Source organism: Chenopodium album, chromosome 10 (genome assembly GCF_948465745.1).
Source record: "Chenopodium album chromosome 10, dcCheAlbu1.1, whole genome shotgun sequence".
Classification (NCBI taxonomy): domain Eukaryota; kingdom Viridiplantae; phylum Streptophyta; class Magnoliopsida; order Caryophyllales; family Amaranthaceae; genus Chenopodium; species Chenopodium album.
The window spans coordinates 62,580,819-62,602,439 of NC_137843.1; the positions used below are offsets into that span (position 1 = coordinate 62,580,819).

The window sequence follows — 21,621 nt, forward strand, 5'->3', positions numbered from 1 at the left end:
CTTAGTTCTTACACACAACTTATCCATTGAACACTTTCCAACTTCTCCATATCACATTATTTCACACTGAAATGGTAATAGGGAAATCAGCTTACAAAACTTAGTAATTGACATTGCATAAACCGTTATTTCTTTAAATTCTTTGATTGTTATAACAACTCCGACCATTTAAATGTGATGAAGTATAGCAATCATACATGATCGGGGAAAAAAATACACAAGTAATTTGATATGGATTTATCATATTATTAAAAATAAAATGTTTTGGTCAACAAGGAAAATTGTATCAATGAAAAACCCATTGAATTTGCATGTAACTTAAAAACATATCATCGAGAACATATCTTAAAGTCAATTAGATTATTTAAAATCACGTGATAATTAAAGTGTAACGTTAAACAATCGTTTTGGTCCTTGCTTCAACTCACCTCACAAGGTCTAACAAAGTAACAAGTGAGTAGGAATCTAGGATGAAGAAACATTGATCTTGAAAAACAATTGTGATTTGGAAGGTTGGAACAAAGAAAGCACTCAAATAAGGAAAGCAACCAAGATGTAATAAATGTCCGAGGATAACTAAAAATCTAATTAAAACTCAAACATAAGGTACAATATTTTATTGACCAATTTATTAAATTTATCAACTCTGTACGAATATATGTTCCTGATTTTACGATTCCCCACCACATTGATCCTCTTTCTCTCACCAGTCATTTTCATTAATATTTAATTAAATTAAAATATAAAAATTAAAAGATAAATAAAAAAAAAACCTGTTTGTCAGCTTCAGTCAAACTCAAGACTTTTGTATGTGTGTGCTCAACAGCTCAGACTTTCCTCTTTCTCTGTCCTCGCTTACAAATAACCCAAAGTCCTTGCTTGGCCAATGAAAATACTTCGCTGCATTCTGGTCGATTTTACTTGCCCCATAATTATACTCTGTATTCGTAATACAAGTAAAATACCAACTTATGGAATAATAAAACGAGTGGATGAGTGAATGTGAAATCAACTCAAGAAAAGAAAATAAGACAAGTAAATTAGAATAGGACTAATCGAAAAATAGGGCAATTAAATTAGGACGGAAGTAGTATAAAATTAGGTGGGTCCTTTGGAAATTTTGGATTCCAAGTTAGTTTTTTTTTGGAGCACAAAAATAAAATTGTATGTTTTCAACTAAGAACGTGGCTTACGATTTTTAGCACCTTAATTACCCATTTTCAGTTAGTTTCTTCTCCACTTTCTCTCTCTCTATCTCTTCTTCAACAGTTTCTTTTCATTGGAGCATTTTGTCGAGAAGGTGGTGGGCGGTTACTTTTAAGTTTGAGGGATGAAAAAGTTGTGAATTTTTTTGGGAATTGGTTGGGTTTTTTCATCTGGGTTTTTGGTTTTGGATCTTACACTCAAGGTAATTTGTTAAAGTTTTGATTTTTATAAGTGGGGAATGTTTTGATTCTCTGTTTTGTGATAATTTCTTGTTTACTTATCTTATTTTCATTTTAATGTTGATTTTTTTTTGGGCTTTTATTTCTTGGATTGTTAGTTCTGTTTTTATTGACTAGTATTTGATAAACGACTTGAATTTAGTTTTTGACTTAGTTGCTGTTCTTTTGATTAGTATGTTTGTGGTAAATCTGAGTTTCATGCTATGTTTGGCTGTTGTGTGGTTCTTGGTGTAGCAAAAGCTACAAAGGGCAATTATGTAGACGAGATTCGATTATGCTGCTAGTATATTGAGCATTAATGGATTGTAGCTCTGAAGACTTGACTTATTTATGCATTAGAAAATTTCTGAATCTTCCATTTGTTATAGTATATGCTTTTGCTTGAATTATATACTTGTTATTTCTGGCTTATGATATTAATGGTCCTTAACAGCTGAATAATTTTTTTTACTGTTTAATATATGATGAATTGTATTTTGCATGTGGTCTTCCGAACAGGATTAAGTAATTCATACTTTGAGGCCTACTTGATAAATTTTGCTACACTGATTGCATTTTTGCACTACCTTATGATTTGGTTTACTTTAATGTGTTCCCTAATCCGGCTTCGGGTCCTACAAGTTACAATTACATGAAATCATTCTATACATTGAGACCTTTAGCCATACTTTGTGTGCTACTTGATTGTTTCTGACCAATTGATTGTATTGCCTCTATGAATATTTTGCTCTCTGATCTGGACTCTGGCCCCATAATTAGAATTAATCCTTTGTTATAGAATTTGTTGTCACATTATCCTCTCAACTCGTCGTAGTTAAGGATGTGACTTGATTTTACCAGACCCCGAATTGTAATAATTCATCCTCGCTCTATCACTTCTAAATCATGTCATGCCGAGAAATCTAATTATAAACCAATTCAATGTTTGGAAAGCTGAACATTTTAAAGTAGTATATGTGACAATTTATTGTAGATGGGGTGTAATCCTTTTTCTTCATATTGGCAAGTCTCTATATAATGCTTGTTAATTTTGTCTAACGGTCATTAGGATATAGGGCCGGCTAGTGCTTGCTTTTTGGTAAATCAGCTACATGGCCATCTCTGCATGCTTATTCATTCAAATCTTTTGCTACTCTTCTGTGGCTCTCTGTCTTTTAACTCTTATTTTGTTTTGAAATGAACTAGCATTAGATTTAATATTTTGGTAACCTTTTTTTTTTTTTTTTTTTTTTTTTTTTTTTTTTTTTTTTTTTTTTGTGTGTGTGTGTGTGTGTGTGTGTGTGTGTCATGTAATGTGTTATTTAGTTGTAGATTCATCCTCTTGATTATTTACTGATGCAACAACTTTATATTGCCATGTCAGATTCACTTGATAGACTTGACCTAGAAAGGAAACAGGCTTAAATTGGTTTTCCAACTGGTGCAGTTGGGAAGGAAAGAGAGACATCTGTGTCGTTCCCGAATGAACTTGATTGAGTGCAGTTAAGCATGGAGCACACTTGTGCTGACCGATACAAAGATGAACAAAATGAAGGAGAGCTATTGCGTAACTGTAGCAGTATCCAAGGATCAGCTGATCAAAGTGCTTTGTACATGTCGGATTCTAAAGCACAGACCTTGGTCAAAGGTGGAAAACCTGGAAAGACACTAATTTTAAAGCTGATGCAGTCAGAAACTTGTGAAAACTGGTTTCAAGAGCTGTTTCACAGAAGATATCGTGGCTTAGGGGTTAAAATCCCAAAGCAAGTTGTAAGTTTAGATGAGAAGTATTTGAAGCATTGTTTGGAACTCATGCAAATGAATGCGTCGAAAGGAGCTCCTTGTTCTTTATCTGTAAATTTGGGTTCTTTGGATTTGGGATTTGTGTCTGATCATGCATCAGTTGGGGGAAGAAGTTCCTTAGATGTGACAAGCTATGCAATTGACTATCCAATGGCCCTTGGGGTTGGAGATTTAGATTTGAGTTCTGGAGATGAAGATATTGTTGGTTCTGTTATGGGAAGCAGTAGTATGATGAGAATATTGAGGAGCCCTTTGTTTCAAAGACTAGGTATTTTAGATCATAATGCAAGACCTGGAGGTAATACCTTGTTTAAAGATCAAAAAGGCATTCCCTCAGATTACCACGGCTCTCCTGGCAGGTTAACTGCTAGTCCCATTCGCAAGCCTGGAAAGGAATCCTCAGCTCTCAGGAACCGGGGGTATGGATCAGATTCTGTACAAAGAAGTGGAGGATCTGTCCTCAATGATCAGTGTTCTGCATCTTCTCTTTCTCCATCTGGTTCTCAAGGAATGCTTCATTTTACATGGGATAACGGAATTCCACGTTTTACCTTCACTTTAGATGACCAGAAAGAAGTTTATGTGGCAAATGCATGGAGAGTTGAGGTAACCAATGATAAGGCACTGGACTATGTCTACTCTTTTCATTTGAAAGCAACTGGCCCCAAAATGTATGATATATCTTACAGTGAGCCTGATTTAATAGGCAAGATGAAGGTTTCAACAGCCTTTTCTCTTTCTTCGAGTACTTCTAGAATTATGGAAACTGAGTTTGTTCTTGTTGGTGCTAATGAAAATCAGGCCAGAGAGATTCATACCTTTTCCCGTAACAGTAGGCGAAGTAGGAAATTGTCGAAGGTTATGGATGTGTTTAAGGCTGGTCATTCGTTTAAGCAGAGAACCCCCTCTTTGTTTGGTGGCTCAAGTGCTATTCCTGAAGATTTATCTCCTGAAAAGGGGTTAGAAGCATGTTGGAACTCATATCAAGAATGCAAACCTGATCTTTCAGAAGATGATTTTTTACCAAATCTTGAAATGGCTGCAGTTGTTGTGAAAGCCCGATTACAAGAGGAAGATCATCAGAAGAAAAAAGTTGGAGGTTGGGGCCTTAACTTTCTCAAGAAAGCTGGGAGCCAGCAAAATGTTGCTTCTTCAGAAGCTTCTGCCTCTCCTGAATGTTGTCTGAGGAATGTTGGGGATTGTTCTACGAGTATGGATATTATAGTGCCTGCTGGTCCTCACGGTGGGCCAAGAACGAGGAACGGAGGACCAACTAATCTCATAGACAGATGGAGATCAGGTGGGAACTGTGATTGTGGTGGATGGGACACTGGTTGCCCTCTGAAAATCCTCAAGGCAAAGCCAAAAAAAGAAGAGGGTTGGCCGTCTTCAGAGGCACAGGAAGACTGCAAATCATTTGAGATGTTCACAGAGGTGTGTACTATGACCTTTTACCCATTAAATGATGCCTTCTTATGCATATACCTCATTGTGGCTAAATCTTTCAGTGAATCTCTTCAAAGGTTCTCACAGTACATGCCATAAAGTAGGTGATGAATGTCTTAAGAAGATTTAATTCTAGGTTAGTGTTACTCATGTGGGCTTTTTAGTCATTAGCTTATGGACAGGTAAGACGCTTAGAGGGTTTAGACTTTAGATGGCCTTTTATGTGATCATTTGTCCTTTTAGTTTCTATATCACATTATTCACATGACATCTCCTATAAGATTTGGTAATTTCAGACACATGAAGGCAAAACTTGATATAAAACTACCTGAGGACAACATAAACCTTGTATGGTATGAAGTCCTATGAACACAAATGAACCCGTATTGTTACAAACATGACTAGCTTATTTAATCATGTACTTTGTATATGATTTTTGTTGCATTTTGTTAACTACCTGAATTTATTGGAAACTTTTGCAAACATTGCTGGCCTTTTTACCCTTGTTGGTAGCTCTTTCTTTGACCATGTTCGACAAGAGCTTTTATTTTCATTTAGTAGACTACACATTATTCTATGTATTTGACCCGAGATAAAATTAACCTGAATCGTGAATATTTTAGAAGAAGCTGAATTGTAAATTTTCAGTTTTTACTTTATTTTGTTTTTTGGTGTGTTTAGATGCATGTTGATCAAAAGTTTATCTCCTGAGCTATATTCTATCTCCATTTATGATATATTGATATGCATGATTTTTGAACTTCTTGATTCAAAATTTTGTATTTCCATGCTTTTGATCATCATGCATTCCACCTGTAAAATTGTCGAGATAAACTGACATGCCATTACTTTTCTTTCAGGGCTCTGCTCAGATAACGCCCCCAATAAAAATGGTGAACATACGCGAAGGCTTGTATTTCATCAGCTTCCAGCCTTCTTTTTTGTCAGCTTTGCAATGTTTTTCAATTGCAGTGGCAATTATTCATTCTCAGTGCCCAAGCTTGCGTCCGAAACATGTACAGGACTGAAGGTCATGAAAGGATCAACATTTTTTTTCTAGATCTACCTAGATTAGCATTGTATGTGTGTTTATAGCTGCAGGTAAATCAGAATTAGATTAATTATACACGATTTTTTTAGAGCTCTTAAATTTCTTATATTTACAGGGGTGATTTATATTTTTAGCAATATTGTTTGTGTGTTTAGTTGATTGGTGTGTGGGTAAGTAGGTTCTTAAACACTTCAAGATAAGTAGTGTATGTCTTTTTTTCTTTTTTTTTTCGTCAATTGTACAAGTTGCTGATATTAATCTGTACTCAGAAGAATGATGTACTTCTTGTCAATGATCAAATGGAAGATTCAGATATTTTGCTTGACATTATATAGGTTCGGTTTGTGAATTGCTAAATACCGCCAACATTTTTTATCAAACCGCCACCAAAAGTGATGAAGGGACAAAACTACCCTTACTCATCCCCACTTTGCTTTCTCTCTCTTAAGTGCATCAATCCTCAAACTCAACCGTCAACCACCACAAAAGCAACCATCATTGCCACCACCACTCACGCCTCCACAACCGCCACCATGACCACAACCACCACCATCATTGCCTGCAACCTCCAAGAGGTACCAGTTTTTTTGTTTAATTTTTTTTTTTTTTTGTTGCCGAAATTCCCAAAGAACCAGCAGCAACAACCATTGAAGAAACAACCCACCACCTACCCTCGTCGGTAGGAAGGTGGTGGTTTCCTTTTAAATTCAGCAACCAGCACAACCGACACGCAAAACCGGTCACCCGGGACAGTAACCGGTTTCCAGAGTTGGTTGACCATGGTAACCGGCGTGAAAAACCGGTCACCCATGACAGTAACCGATTTCGAACGCCGATTACCATGGTCAACCGACTTTGGAATTCGGTTACTCTCCCGGGTGACCGGTTGTGTTGGTCGCCGGAGATTGTTAAAAAAAATCGAGTGAGATGACAAACTGGTATTTTCGACCACCGTGATGCCATTTAATCACCTCCAATCTTTGTTGCCGCTGTCCTTCTACCTCCAACGAACAACCGCTGCTTCCCTTCACCTCCGACGTACAGCCGATGTTGTGGTTGGGAAGTGGTGGTTGACTTGCGCCCCTAATAGGTGATGAGAGAGAAACAATAAAAGAGAAAGAGGAAGATGGAGGTGGGAATATAGTAAGGGCATTGGTGTCCATTCACCTTAAATGTTGGCGGTTTTGATAAATATTGTTGGCGGTATTTAACACCCCCCTTTGGTTTAAGTGTTTATATACCATATCTGAAATCAGAACTTCAAATATTGTGTTAACTTGTTATTGTTGCTATCTTAAACATATAAACCTAATAACAGGTCAACGCTTGAGAGTAGAAGGGGAGGTAAGGGATTCCCCTCCCAAGCATTTTGTAGTTAGTGGGCTGGAAATTGTGACCTCAAAGTCACAAGTAGGGGTGTCTGTTCGGTTTTCGGTTTGGATTTAGTCCAAATCCGATCCAATCCGAAATATAATTCGGTTTTCAATTTTCCAATCCTATCCGATCCGAATTTCTCTCTTGATCCAATCCGAATCAAAATTCGGTTATTTGGATCCGATCCGAAAATCCGAATTATAATACATTTTTTTTAGCGCCTAATACAATTATAAAAATAAAGCTTTACAATAAATAAAAGTCTTCAAAATCATGATTAAAATACATAGTTCAACGTCAAGTCATTAATTAATTAATACAAAGTCTCTCTAATTTATATTATGTAGTATTAAGTATTTGAGTTAAACTTCAAAATATATAGAAATCCATATTTATACAAGCTTAATTTTACAACTCGGTTTTCGGTTTGGATTGGATCCAATTAGGGTCAATCCAATCCAATCCGAAAATCCGAATTTTCAAAAAATCTTAATTCGATCCGATCCGATTCAAAGTTCGGATCCGATCTAAATTGATAATTCGGTTTGGATTGGATTGAATTTCGGTTTTTATCCGAATTATGGACACCTCTAGTCACAAGGTGAACTTCTCACCAACTCCACTTACCAATGAATGATATGGGTTTTCGAAATGCTTAGGCCTCCTTCGATTCATCAAGGAAAAACCCTACCCTCTCTTTCTGTCTTGAGGCTGGGTTAATTGAACTAATTAGAGTGTCGCATTGTGAGTTCCCCACCAACTCTACAAAACTTTACTTGATATTAATTCGAAGCTATTGATACGGAGTAAATGTTATTTATAACATTATACAGAGTAATTTGTATAAACGTTGGTGTTAGTGTAGAGTATTGACAGTATAAAAAAAACATTGCGTTTTCTATGTGGTCACACCAAAATACTAAACAGGTAACCCTTGATCAATTGAGTTATCTTTGACTGACCGAGTAACCTTAACCTACTGAATAACTCTTAACCGACTGAGTAATTGTTGATCAAATAATTCTTGATCGATTGAGTAACCTTTGACCAAATAACCCTTATAACTTTGAGTAAGTAACCCGACTACGATGTAGTCAGCCACATATGAAAGTTTCTTAAAAAAAAAACCGAATAATAAGTTAATTTCTAAAAGAAAAAAATATACTCAGAAAAGGTCATTTTGGGAAATGTAGCCAAAACAGCAGAAGTAGGGATGTCAGTGGGGCGGGTCAAGTAGGAGACCCGCTCCATCCCCGCCCCAGTGGGGCGGGGATGGGTCTCGGTTTGGTGGGTGGTGGGGCAGGGATGTGGATAAAAACTATACCCGCCATGGGTGATGGCTTGATGGGGCGGGGGTGGATTTTAAGTTATACCCACCCCACCCGCCCCACTTCGTACCCGCCCCATCCCCACCTCATACCCACATCTATATATCTTTTAAAGTAAAATTACATACTTTTGTAGTATTTATAAAATAATTACGTAAAATACAATATTAATTATAATACTTTGTACGACACTTATATTATAACACAAATGTGCGTAGAACGTTTATTTTATAATTCGTGATTAGGCGGGTCTTTGGTGGGGATTAGGTGGGGATGGATATCCAAGTGGGGGTGGGGCGGGATGGTTTTGGAGTTGTACCCGGTGGGGCGGGGATGGGGATGGAAATTGGACCCGCCGCGGGGATGGGGATGGGGATGGGGATGAAAATATTAGGTGGGGATGGGGATGGGAAGGCCAACATCCGCCCCGCCCCGCCCCATTGACATCCCTAAGCAGAAGTAAGAATAAGAAGCCGAAACCCTAATTTAAGGGTGTGGTATATAAATATCCTCATAAACCCTAATCGTCGTCTTTCTCGCCTCTCTTCTCTGTTACTCTTTTTTTCTTCTACTGCGGCAAACATGTCGAAGCGAGGTTCGTTTCCGATCTTTTTTTTACTTAATTATAACATTAAATCCCCTCAATTACTTGTGTTTCGATTGTTATTTAACGATTTATGCTGTTGAATATAGTTAGATTAAATTAACTAAAATTAGAGCTGAAATTGAATCAAGTTTCCAGTTTTTAGCAGCTTGATTTGTTATTGTATTGCTTTAATTTTGAGCTCCTCATTTTAATTTCGCAAATGGGTTTGATTAGAAATGCATTTCTCTAAATCCCCAATATGAAAATGTAATTATTTTTCTTTAATGTATTTTGTATTTGTTTTTTGTTTAATTAATATGAAATTTGTTTCATTTGTGGGAATAATAACATTGATGTACTAAGAAATGGAAAGTTAGCAGCTTGGGGAGAATTTGCAGTTTATGTAAATTTGTAGATTTGGTTATCTGAATGCATTATCATCTACTTTGGATGAAATTTCTGGGGAATTTGTTAAGAATTTGTTGTTAGACTATGATAGATTTTAATCTAGGTTGTTGTTGATTCGATGTTGGTATTTTGGGGTATGCAGGACGTGGAGGAAGTGCTGGAAACAAGTTCAGGATGTCACTGGGTCTTCCAGTGGCAGCCGTCGTGAACTGTGCTGATAACACCGGGGCAAAGAACCTGTACATCATTTCCGTCAAGGGAATTAAGGGTAGACTCAACAGGTTGCCATCAGCCTGTGTTGGTGACATGGTCATGGCTACTGTCAAGAAGGGAAAGCCTGATCTCCGTAAGAAGGTCATGCCTGCGGTTATTGTGAGGCAACGCAAGCCATGGCGCCGAAAGGACGGTGTCTTCATGTACTTTGAAGGTTGTTATTCATCTCATTATGAGTTTAATTTGTGCTTGTTTCATAATCTCTCCCATTTAGTTGTTGTTAGGCGAACTTAATTCGGATTTTGGAGATGATATAGTTGTGTGACTGAGAACAAAAGGGGTTTGATTGGCATTATTTCCTATGGGACTCAATGAATTTTAGATGTTCCTTTTCATGTAAATCATATCTCTTGAATGCATTGATTTGCTTTTTAAAAATCTTTTTTAATTGAATTTTACCTTTTGCTGACAATCAATTGTGTTTGTTTCTATTATAGATAATGCTGGAGTAATTGTCAACCCCAAGGGTGAAATGAAAGGTATGTGATTGCACCAACTTTGAATATTATGTGGGATTTTTGTGACTATATTTCAGGAGTAATTTGACATGGTAACTTAGAATTTCATGGCATTGTGGTAGACTGTTCAATTTCCATGAAACCTGAATTTATATGGAATGTGTAGCATGCTTATCAGCTTATGTAGTGGTTCAGAAAAAAAAAAAATGTTAAGTGAGGACTGGGTAGGTAGGTGAAGTAAACTTCCCTTGTCATCAAGATTTTGTTACAAAGATTTCCCTTGCTGTTTATCAATGGAACCTTTTGCACCCTACATCCCATTTCCTGATGTGTTGATTTATGATCCAAAACACAACACAATCTTGTGAATTAATGTTGTACAAGTTGCTTCTTACAGCTTTTGACTTGTACACAATCAACCCTTTTCTGTTTTTGTTAAATTGAAAAAAGTCTATTCACATGTTTTGAGACTAGCATCTGATGAGTTGATGTGTTTAGGTGTGAAAACTCTGTTATTTTGACATGGCTGCATTTCAGTGTATATGTTTATAACATTTGTCCGAGACATAAAGCATTAGAAACTTCACCTCTGTGGGTGTGTTCTGAACAAACAGAACATAAAAAGCTTATTATGCCAACGATTTTACTATACATGAAGTTTACTTCTCTGCTTATTGCTGATTACAATATAATTGTTTATACATCCCAGTCTTAATCCATCTCTCTCTGTGTTTCAGGATCTGCTATTACCGGTCCCATTGGAAAGGAGTGTGCCGATTTGTGGCCAAGGATTGCTAGTGCTGCCAATGCCATTGTCTAAGAGATATCGTTCAGAAGTTTCCAATTTTGTTTTGCTATAATTCTGAATGTTTGTAGTTGGATAAATGAACAATGCCGGTTTGGTAGGATGTGTTAAGTCAATCTGTGAGTTTGCAAGATATTTATAGTAGAGATTAAATACATTTTGTTGTTTGCAATTCACTTATCTGCTAAATGTTAATCAATCATCTGTTTACAGACCCATCCGATTCAAATTTGTGCCATCTTTTGTTTTGGTTGTGCAAAAGATGCACAGCATAGATAGGTGCAATTGAATGATTTCTTCCCCCTTGCACTGGTTAGTGTGGTTATAGTGAGAACCTTGTTGATGGAGTGATGTGGTTATATGTTTTGCATCTTTTGTTAGCTACTTGCCTACTTAGCTCTGAAGCAGTGAAGCCCCCGGCCAGTTATCGTGTCATTGGTTACGATCTTGGGCATAATTTTGGAGAACTTGCGACTTTGGACTCGTGTTGCTCCCTTAATTCGGAGAACTTGGATAATTATGAGTTATGACTATGTATTGTTTAATTTTGGAGAACTTGTGAGGCTGTGTGTTATTCTGCTGCTTGCATGTTGCATAATATTGGAGATTTACACCCAAGTTCTTTCATTTAAGAGGTCACATAGCAATGCAACCTTGTTCTTCTACAAGGATTACACATCGCAAAGATTACTAAGTTGTAGGATGGCTCTTATACTGTAAGAATTATGGTTCCCTTTTCATGTCTAAAAATCAGCTCTGATTTTTTGAGCATAGGTCATCTGTTACTGGTGCCCAATCAGTCTTGATGAAAGTTCAAGCACCTACAAACTCAGTTATAAGTTTTATATTAGACGAGCTGACAAGTAGAGTCTAGAGACCAAGATTCAGAGCTAGGATAACCAACTTGCAACGAATATACATGGAACTATGGATGCATGCTCTAAGCAGTTTCATTATCCACATGCATTACATCACTGTCCTCAGATATGCAACACAGTTGTTTTAACTACAAAAGCAAAAGAACTCCTGATGATACTTCCGGACCCTTACAGTAGATGATCTATGAAACGCTTAATACATCTTCCCTTCCAAACCCATATTCATCTTCGCACAGTACTCGAACAAGCTGCCATCAAAACACCGTCTCACAGCCTCTTTAGATAAGAAACCTTCTTCATCCCTAGCAAGAACGTAAAGCATTCCCCACTCAAACTTACTCGCAATCCTGTAATATGCCAAACCACACTCAATACAGGTTCACAATCTTGCTCAATATGCTCACACAAATTTACAAGACAACCATACTCAATTATAAAAATGGAGCATACCAGCCAAATGGGTCAAACGCTACCCTGTTCCCCTCCGTCATGCTCCAGAGTTCTCTAAATGATAGCTTATCGGGGATTGTATGAGCATACTTGCTGAAGGCGTTCTCTAGATTGAAAGGAACAAACCTACAATTTGGTTTTGTTAACATATGTATTTGAAACATAATTTTTTTCTTTGAAAGGACTTGCGAATGTACCTTCCTTCGGTGTCATAAGTTCCGGAGTCACTCCCGTGCTTAGCCCTGTGCATATTGTGTATGTATATTGGGAAGAGAGGAGACGGAAACCACCCCTTCATATGTGAGCGTACATGAATGAACATTGTCAGTTTTAAGGCTGATTTTTATTTTTATTAGTACAATTAATATAATTACTCTGTACTTACATCAAGAGTGTACCAACTTAGCGCTACATTAATGACTACAGCCATGATTACGGAAGCAATAATGTTAAATCCAACCATGCGTAATCCTGCAATAAGAAATAGCTGAGGGATCATCCATAGTACACTTATATATCGAAGTAAAATGCTTATAATTAAGAATTGTAAAACCACAATAACATTTGCAAAGCTAGATAAACAAGCTTTTTTTTTTTCTGTCCCCAACAAATTTCTACACTATACATTTTTGGGGTTGTTTGGGTCCAATTTAGTCCAATTGGGCCAAGTCACTAAATGATCCAATTGAAAGCCCAAGGTCAAGGTTCAACTCTCCAAATAATGCTAAAGTTAAGATCAGTCCACAAGGCATTTCAATTGGGCTCAAGCCCGCTTCTCCCATATATGCCAAGGTATAAAAGCCATCAATATAACATTTGTAAAAAACACAACAAAGCCTCAAGCAATTAATTCTCTTGCATAGCTTTCTCTCTCTACACATTGTACTAACTTTAGCATCGGAGGGGCCTTCCTCGGCAACACCCCCGGGGCTAGTTTACGTGTGCTTGCTGTGCAGGAAACCCTCGGTCCTTCATCACTTGGATCGAGCCCAGTCTTCACCACCTCATTGGACCTTCGGCAAGGTCCCATTGTTTTTACCCGAAACAGGGGTAAACTTCAAATTTTGACCACGAATTTTCATTAGTCAATAATTTATATGGTCAAGACATAATTTTTATCGAATAATGGAAGTAAAAATTTACCAGTGAAAGTTTCCCAAGGGTATATGATTCCATCATCATTTTGGTCAAAGAAAGCAGCATGTTGTTGAAGAACACTGAGTCCCTGATGATGATGTGCTGGTGTTCCGTTAGGATGGTCTGTATCAGGTGCAGACAATGCTCTTGGTAGATCTTCACAACATATAAAAAGAGGCCATCAATTTGCATTACAACACAAAGTTTAATTATTTAATGAGTGAAAACAAGGCCGTCTTGAAGATTTTGTGGCACTATTTGATAGGCAATGTACATTCCAAAATGCTATATGGGATGTGAATTAAAGATGGAAAGGTGAATGAATTTGGGAAGTTGAAATGACTTAAAAAAGAGGTGATTGAATGGGTAATATATAAACCTATTGAGTTACTGAGTTACTAGTCGATCATACTACCTATTAGGCTATTAATATGTAGTAGAGTATGTACTACGAGTAATTAATTTTAGGATGAAACCTTTTGAACTTATATGTGGTCAAACTCTTATTTGACATAAGGCATTGCCTGTCCTAAAGAAATACACAACACATTGAAGAATAAGAAGTGAATGACTATCTTATTATAGACCTAGTGAATTAGTAGCTTAGACCACAATAGTACCTATTATATTAGGCTATTATTATATGCAATATAGTACGAGTATGTACTAATAATTTTAGATGAAATTCTACTGAACTTATATGTGGTCAAACTCTTATCTAACAAAAGACTCTGCGAGCATGAGATATAAGTAGTACTAAAAAGAGGGAAGCTAAGGAAAATGAGATAGAAGCATACAAGGCTTAGGAAGGGAAACCTCCAAGTCGGAGCGGACCCTACGCTCGGCAGTCGCAGGGGCATATGGCGCCTCCGTTGCCATTGAGCTCCTCACCATCTCTGTCACCCCTATTACGCTTTTCGCCGCCAACTCCGTCGCCATGTAGACACTTTCCGACGATCTCTAGTACTTTCAACACAATGATCTGATGTAGGTAGAAATATTGTAAGATTTGGTAAACATGCACAAACTGAATTAAACTTCCGTATGAAGGAACAAAAAGGAAAGTAGTGTAGAAATGGTGGTATGATATCGTGGCAGCAAGGAAGATACGTGTAATTGTGTAGTTGACAAGTCTTGCATGCAATTTTGCAAATGTGGCTCCTCTTGACATTTGGATTACGGAGTATTTCTTTAAACGGGTCATTCGGGTTGGATTCAGACTGGGTCTATTCGGATCGGGTCATTTTCGGGTTGGGTTTGAATCAGGTCGGTTAATTTGGGTTTCAGGTCAACATTTCAGGTTGGATCAATTTTTGAAACCAATTTTTGGGTTAATATCGGATCGGGAGTTTGGTTTGGGCCACCATAATAAATTCACTTAATATAATAATTGGAAAAATAAAGTAAAATCATTAAGAAATTAAAAAAATCGTGAGTACTTAATACTGAGGAAAGATAGAAGTCCTAAAATACACCATTTCACCCTATTAACTTCAGGAATCAGGTCACTTCGGGTCGAGTAGATTCGAGTCAATCAATTCGGGTTTAAATTGGAATGGGTCACTAAGGGTTGGGTCAAGTTTGGGTTTTGGGTCAATTTCGTTTGGTTCATTTGGGTGTCAGGTCAACTCCCTTTCGGGTCGGATTAGTTCGGGTTTGAGTCATTTTCGGGTTAATGGTTTCGGGTCACATATCTGGTCATTCGGGTCGGGTTAGGATTGCCAAGTCTAGCTTAACCTAGACCTATCTAGTTGTCGATGATAAGTTGCTAGTTCGAATCTCCTCTTCCAATCTTAACTTATTTTTATTACAGAGTAAGAAAGTAGAAGGTAAAATGGTCGGAAAATTTTATTTTTGAGTCAATTTATGAATTGTACCTTTTTTTTTTGTTAAATAATACCTTGAATTTAATTTATTTTAAAATCCACCACCTTCCAACTCGGAAGGTGGTGGGTCGTCGTTAAGAGGATGTGGTCGTGTCAGAAGGGGTCATTAGTCGCCGCCTAGCCGAGAAGGGTAGGTGGTGACAAGGGTGATCAAATAGTAAGGACATGATTGTCCATTTACACTAAATATTAACGGTAATGATAATTATTGTTAGCGATGTTTAGCGATTCACAAACCAGAACCAACTTTATCAAACCTTAACTTGTACCCGAGCTCGAACCAAACCCGAAATACACATCCGATTTGACATCACTTATTCTCCCCAAATCTAAATGGACCAAGATCTTTAATTGAAGCCCAAACCTCAATCAACCAAGTCAACAATACAATAAGCAAACCGACCTTCTAGCTCATACCCAAGCAAAGACCCAACATCTATATAGAGTTAGAACCCGACAACCTCAATCTCCCCTTTTCGAGAGGTTTACACCATTACACAAATTTTACCTATAAGAATTCAACAAACCTCTCTTTTTCGTCGCAAAAATATGTCGACCGAAGTTGCAGCGGAAATCATGGATGCGCCGCCGGAAAACGAAGCGTCGGAAACCACCAAACAACCCCACAAATTAGAGAGAAAGTGGGCGTTTTGGTTTGACACTACTAAACCTAAACAAGGTGCTGCTTGGGGTTCTACTCTTAAGAAAGCCTATACTTTTGATACCGTCGAAGAGTTTTGGTGGTAATCTTTTATTTCCCCTTTTGATTTTTAGCCCAAATTTTCAATTTTTAATTTTGATTAATTTTGGGTTTCTGGGTGGGTTTTAGATTTTGTCAACTTTGATTGATTTGTTGTTTTATGAACTGGGTTTTACTTGTTTTGAATTGGGTGTGTTAATTTGTTTATGCTGTGTTGCAATTAGAGTTTTGCTAGTTAATTTGGTTTAATTTTTGTGATTTTTGCTGGATTTAGCTCATGTTTGTGCCCTAATTTTAATAACTTTCATTGTATCTCTGGCATCAATCTAACTTATTGTCGGCTTAATTATGTGTTTTTATGGGAAACATGAATATGGCGATTGGCAATATTATGCTAGATCATGTAATTTATTTGGGATTTCTTATTTTCGTGTTTTTATGTAGATGTTTGATTTTTTGTTTTTGGGGGGAGGGGGATTCTAGTGTCATTTAGGTTATATCTAATGCAATTATTGCCTCCAACGTGGAGAATCCTACGATTCGAGGGCTGTGGAATACAATATGTTCAGGCGATGCAAGAGCTGTATTCATTAGTATTGAAGAATCGTATGTGTTCTTTTTATTGGGTGAATGAGATGTCCTTTTGATTGTGAGTGGGGGAATAAAGAATATCATCCTTACTTATTATTGAATTTTCCTGTCAAACGTTGTGCATTTGATTTGAACATTGAATACTTTATGCAGCCTATATGATCAAATATTCAAGCCCAGCAAGTTAGTTGGAAACGCCGATTTCCATTTGTTCAAGAATGGGATTGAACCAAAATGGGAGGATCCTGAATGTGCACATGGAGGCAAGTGGACTGTTTCTGCTAACAGAAAGACAAATCTCGAGGGAATGTGGCTTGAAACTGTAATTTTCTTAACTTTAAATAGAAACTTTTTTACCTCTTTCTCCAATAAACCCTTTTTCCCCCCCTAAATACTGATTATTGATATTCTGCTTTTGAGCAGTTGATGGCTCTAATTGGGGAGCAATTTGATGAAGCTGATGAGATATGTGGTGTGGTTGCAAGTGCACGTTCAAGGGGTGACAAGCTTTCATTGTGGACTAGAAATGCCGCGAATGAATCTGTTCAGGTTTGATGATTAATTCATTGATTTTGTGGCATAACTTTTCCTCTGAAGGATAATGTGTGTTAGCCATAAGCAAATACCTTTTGCTATCAATGTGAACTATAATGTCAACTAGCTTGGTGTATTCAGTTTGCTATTTACTAACTTCATGTTTGGCCTTATACTTAATGCTCTTCTGCTGGACTTGAGGTTTATGGATTTTGGACTTTAGATATAGGGATGTCAGCTGAGTGAATTTGAAAGTGTATTCGTGTATGATAGCATTATGTATTTGGATAACAGGATAAGTGTACTTGGTTGCCTGTTTTTTATATAATTTGTAGAAATGATGCTCAATGATTTTGATGTCTGCCCACAGTCAATAACTCAATACATGTGGCATACACTTAGGTGAGTTAGGTCTTGGCAGTTTAATTGGTTCTTTGCCTTCTATATGTCCATTTAATGTATAGAGATATCAAGAAGGTCTTTTAAATAGGTGGGAGAAAAATGTAACTGTGGGATTAAGCGGCCTCTAGATGGATGTTTAAGGTTAGCAGGGATTCTAAATGAAAGGATGAAATGTAGAGGAGACTGTATATAGTTAGTAAATTTGGTTTGTTCTTGGTAGTTTGTTGAAGAAAGGCTTCATCAATATGGCCAAGGGGGAAGTGTTTTGGGTAGAGAATCCATAGTTTCCTTTTTGGGGTACTTGGTCATAGTTTTTTACTATAGGCAACTAATATCTTGACATTTTGGGATATGGCTATTGCTATTAATCTTCATGCTTGAGTTTCAACCTTCATTGACTAGATTTTAGGCTATTTATAAGAATAGCAGTTTTGATTTTTCTGTGTGCTGCTTAGGAGGGAACATGAGACTGTTGATGGAACAACAGCTATCTCATAGGCTTGTTGGAAAATGAGGTTGGCTCAACTTGACATCTCCTAGCTCCAAATTAGCAGGGTCTTGTTGATGAGAAAGATTTTCCAGGATTAGTGAAAGGATTAACAATTAAAATTTTCATTGTTGGGTTGCAGGTTTGTGGCTGGAGGTGTGGTGGTTTGTGAGCTTAAAAGTAATTTATTGGTTAAGAGTTTGGTATTGTCCAATCATTTGGGTATCATGATTATATTGATACAAAAGGATTCTATCAATTTGCTTGTGTATTGAAGCCTCTCTGTGAGGTCTTACACTTATTCTTCAGGAAATGAAACTGGGATGGACAGCAATGTGTTGTGTGCTACTAGTTTCTATTTTATTTTATCTTGGTTCACAAACCTTCAATAGGAACAGTAGAAAATGAATGGGAGCAATGCAGTAATTGTGCCATATTGTTCCACTCAAGGTTTGACAGATTTTCCTTACAGTGTGTTGAGATAGATTAGAGGGGAGGGAAAGAAGGGGAGGGAGGAGAAGGGGTGGGAAGGGAAGGGGAGGGGAGGGAAGAAAGATTTATTTTCCTATTAAATCTCTCCATTGTTGGAGATATTTAATCTCTCCATTTCTTTTCTCTCCAATTCCCTTCCTTCCACTTCTACTACCCAAATGAAAGATACTAGTTCCCTCATTTTCCTTCCCTTCTTTTCCCTCCATTTCTTTCAATCCAAACAAAGTGTTAAGTCATATACACCCTCCTTTTTAAGTGGTTGCTATTAACATAAATATGTAAGCTAGAAAGTATTACCAATTTGAGAATGCACCAATATAGTACTTTGAATGAATGGAGTATCTTGATATTGAGGTGTACTGTCCAACAATTTGAAGAAGTTTTACAAAAAAGAAAGGAATCGGAGGGGAGTGCAGTTGGACTAAATCAAATAGTACTAGGCGAGTTATGGGAGTATAGGCGACTAGGCGTATAGGGTATCGTGAAATTTATGGTGTTGCCTAATAAGTCTGTTGCCATTGCAATCTCTTGGTGATTTTGTGGCAAATTAACAGTGTAATGTTGATTTTGATTTAATTTTTGGCTCTAGTATCTCATTTTCACTTTGTTTTTTTTGTTTTTTTGGCTCTTCTCATTCAAATTATATCCTACACGCAAGTGCATGATGCATATCCTGATATTGAAAAAAAGACATAGTTCAGAATAATGTTCACTTTTTTAAATTTGAACTTTATGTTCCTTCGAGTATGATACACATCATGCTTAAAAGAGAGAGCATCTTATTTTTTGCTTCTGACTTTCTGAGATGGTGTTTGGTTCAATTTTATTAAACAAAATGAAAAGGAATAAGATAAAGAGGTGAAAGTGTAATGATGTCTTTTACTTCTAATAGCTGTTTGTTGCAACTACTGAATGAAATCACATGCTTTTAATTTCCGTTTGTTGTGTGGTTAAAATGTCTGGCACACACGTTCATCATCTTCATATAAATAAAAACTGCTACTTTAGTTTCGAATCTGGTCAAGTAGAGATTGCTTTCTGATTAAAGTCTGTGACTCTGTGTGCTCAAGAACTAACGCTTTGTTTGGATAGCAAAGAAGGAAGGAAAAGAAGGGGAGGGAAAATGGAGGAAGGGAAGGGAAAAGAAAGGGAGGGGGAGGTAAGCTCCATTTTCCCTCCAAATCTCTCCAATTTTGGAGAGATTATGGTTATTATAGAGAAAGGGAAAATGGATCCCTCCCTCTCCTTCCCCTTCCTTCCCCCAATCTTTTACCCAAACAAGAGATTTTGTCCCCCTCCATTTCTCTTCTCTTCTTTTCCTTCCATTTCTTCCTATCCAAACAAAGTGTAAGTGAAGGACTGAAGGTCTTGCAGGCAATTTATCCCCTTCTCTTCAGTTACCTAAAGCTGGATGGCTCCTAGGAGAACACACTGGACTTGCTAAGCACCTAATTTATCCTAAATGAGTGCTGGAGTGGAGAAGACCAATCTTCAGCATGCCTAGTACAACATTCGAATACATAACTCACCTAATTATAAACTAGAGAAGCAGATACAACCACTAAGACACACACCTAGGCTAAACCACTAAGACACACACCTAGGCTAAACCACTATTCACCTAATTATGTGTTTCACATGTTTATTATTGCATTAGTAAAAAATTGTGGCTTTACCCATGCTAATATGATTATTTTCATGCTACGATTCTGATTCAGGATTGGCTTGTGCCTTATGCATTATTTTCATGCTGTTCTGTGTACGGTTAATAAGACCCAATGAGGTTATTTACATTTTTTTTGGGCCGGGGGGGGGGGGGGGGGTATGCGAGTAGTTTGCTACAAACTATCGGACGTCGACACTAATTTATATTCCCATCTCTGTTCTATTCACTGTAGTTCAAATATTCATGGTTTTGGTTTTCAATGGAACAGATGGGCATTGGAAGGAAGTGGAAAGATATAATTGACATTACAGACAAAATTAACTACAGCTTTCATGTAAGTATTACATCGGCTTTTTTGTTCATGCTGGAAGTCAAATGGATCACATACTAATCCTTAAATTTTCAAATGTATCAGGATGATGCCAAAAAGGATAATAAATCTAACAGAGGCAGATACAGTGTGTAAGACCCCCAATTTCATGTTGATCTCTTCTCCCTGGGCAGTTTTGCTTTAGAGGCTCGGCTTCAATTTTTTGTGCACCACAGTTTGTTTTATCTGTTTATTGTGGCCTTTTAGGCTTCAGATGGGTATAAGCATTCAACCTATTTCCTGGTTAATTTCACAATTGTAATTTTTGTGAGTTTTGACCCCCCCTTTTTCCAGTTATTGATGAGTTTGCATATGTTATACATACAGAATTTAAGCTTATGCACTTTCAGAAATCTATCTTAGACTCGTGTAATGTTGCCCTTGTAGCTAGATGAAGTTACAAGGTTGGATTATTGAAAGCTATTTCAAGATATGTTATTTGTGTTTTGACCACTTTGATAATGCATCATACAAACAAGATACCTGAAACTATCAGAAACAAACATTAAACTGCAGGGGTTTAAGGTTCGTGATTTAAAGCTGTCAAACGGTTTCGGACTATATAAACTGATTGAGCCTGATAATGTCATGTAAATTCAAGCTCTCTGACCTGAAACTTAGGTGCTCTAAAATTACTCGCAAAATCCAAATTGAACTCCTAATGACCTGAACCAAACATTTCGGAATTTGCAAATTTAGTGGTTGATTGATAATTAAACTCAAACTTTTAGGTGGTTGTAGTTTGTGGAGGAGTTTGGTTTTTATGATCGTTAACGCCTTGCTATGTTAACCATTTTCATGATCGTTAACACCTTGCTATGTTTAACCAAACAACTTGCTCAGTAAAACTCTACTAGAATTATAAACTCAATAGAAGTGTAACTTCAAAAAAAAAACAGCTCAGCGTTGTTATATTATGTTAGTACGTGTCTAATGTGTAGTTATTCTTGTTTATATTGGTGGAGCCATGAATATGTTGTACATGAAAGATATTTATTTGACGAATCCCACTTTGTGGCTGAGATTTGGCTCATTAACATGAGGTTCATTTCCCACTTGGAGGGATATGGTT

The 21,621-nt window shown here is 37.1% G+C and overlaps 4 protein-coding genes across 4 annotated transcripts; 3 read left to right on the top strand and 1 right to left on the bottom strand.

Moving 5' to 3' along the window:
- Positions 1-1,113: 1,113 nt before the first annotated feature.
- Positions 1,114-6,049, top strand: LOC145562873 (uncharacterized). Its single transcript, XM_081623293.1, has 3 exons — positions 1,114-1,408; positions 2,809-4,661; positions 5,534-6,049. Exons 2-3 carry the CDS (start codon positions 2,934-2,936, stop codon positions 5,699-5,701), a joined length of 1,896 nt encoding a protein of 631 aa, XP_081479419.1. The 5' UTR covers positions 1,114-1,408; positions 2,809-2,933; the 3' UTR covers positions 5,702-6,049.
- Positions 6,050-8,885: 2,836 nt separating this feature from the next.
- Positions 8,886-11,172, top strand: LOC145562874 (large ribosomal subunit protein uL14). Its single transcript, XM_081623294.1, has 4 exons — positions 8,886-9,021; positions 9,563-9,847; positions 10,131-10,172; positions 10,889-11,172. Exons 1-4 carry the CDS (start codon positions 9,009-9,011, stop codon positions 10,969-10,971), a joined length of 423 nt encoding a protein of 140 aa, XP_081479420.1. The 5' UTR covers positions 8,886-9,008; the 3' UTR covers positions 10,972-11,172.
- A 789-nt stretch (positions 11,173-11,961) lies between these two features.
- Positions 11,962-14,482, bottom strand: LOC145564558 (peroxygenase-like). The gene is made up of 6 exons (XM_081624837.1): positions 14,219-14,482; positions 13,428-13,577; positions 12,670-12,755; positions 12,482-12,576; positions 12,285-12,410; positions 11,962-12,181 (listed from the first exon to the last, which is right to left on the bottom strand). Exons 1-6 carry the CDS (start codon positions 14,358-14,360, stop codon positions 12,028-12,030), a joined length of 753 nt encoding a protein of 250 aa, XP_081480963.1. The 5' UTR covers positions 14,361-14,482; the 3' UTR covers positions 11,962-12,027.
- Positions 14,483-15,841: 1,359 nt separating this feature from the next.
- LOC145562875 (eukaryotic translation initiation factor-like) lies at positions 15,842-21,002 on the top strand. The gene is made up of 5 exons (XM_081623295.1): positions 15,842-16,050; positions 16,752-16,920; positions 17,022-17,147; positions 20,448-20,513; positions 20,595-21,002. The coding sequence occupies exons 1-5, from the start codon at positions 15,857-15,859 to the stop codon at positions 20,643-20,645; spliced, it is 606 nt and encodes a 201-aa protein (XP_081479421.1). The 5' UTR covers positions 15,842-15,856; the 3' UTR covers positions 20,646-21,002.
- The last annotated feature ends 619 nt before the right edge of the window (positions 21,003-21,621 follow it).

What these genes read in the sequence shown, in the direction of transcription:
- LOC145562873 (XM_081623293.1), top strand. Translation starts at nt 2,934, where the DNA reads ATGGAGCACACTTGTGCTGACCGATACAAAGATGAACAAAATGAAGGA. An exon ending in CATTTGAGATGTTCACAGAG is followed by an intron (nt 4,662 to 5,533) that starts GTGTGTACTATG and finishes CTTTTCTTTCAG; the next exon opens with GGCTCTGCTCAGATAACGCC.
- LOC145562874 (XM_081623294.1), top strand. An exon ending in TGTCTTCATGTACTTTGAAG is followed by an intron (nt 9,848 to 10,130) that starts GTTGTTATTCAT and finishes TTTCTATTATAG; the next exon opens with ATAATGCTGGAGTAATTGTC. An exon ending in CCCCAAGGGTGAAATGAAAG is followed by an intron (nt 10,173 to 10,888) that starts GTATGTGATTGC and finishes TCTGTGTTTCAG; the next exon opens with GATCTGCTATTACCGGTCCC.
- LOC145564558 (XM_081624837.1), bottom strand. Translation starts at nt 14,360, where the DNA reads ATGGCGACGGAGTTGGCGGCGAAAAGCGTAATAGGGGTGACAGAGATG. An exon ending in GGTTTCCCTTCCTAAGCCTT is followed by an intron (nt 13,578 to 14,218) that starts GTATGCTTCTAT and finishes TATGTTGTGAAG; the next exon opens with ATCTACCAAGAGCATTGTCT. An exon ending in CCCTTGGGAAACTTTCACTG is followed by an intron (nt 12,756 to 13,427) that starts GTAAATTTTTAC and finishes TTCTTATTGCAG; the next exon opens with GATTACGCATGGTTGGATTT.
- LOC145562875 (XM_081623295.1), top strand. Translation starts at nt 15,857, where the DNA reads ATGTCGACCGAAGTTGCAGCGGAAATCATGGATGCGCCGCCGGAAAAC. An exon ending in ACCGTCGAAGAGTTTTGGTG is followed by an intron (nt 16,051 to 16,751) that starts GTAATCTTTTAT and finishes TACTTTATGCAG; the next exon opens with CCTATATGATCAAATATTCA. An exon ending in AGGGAATGTGGCTTGAAACT is followed by an intron (nt 16,921 to 17,021) that starts GTAATTTTCTTA and finishes GCTTTTGAGCAG; the next exon opens with TTGATGGCTCTAATTGGGGA.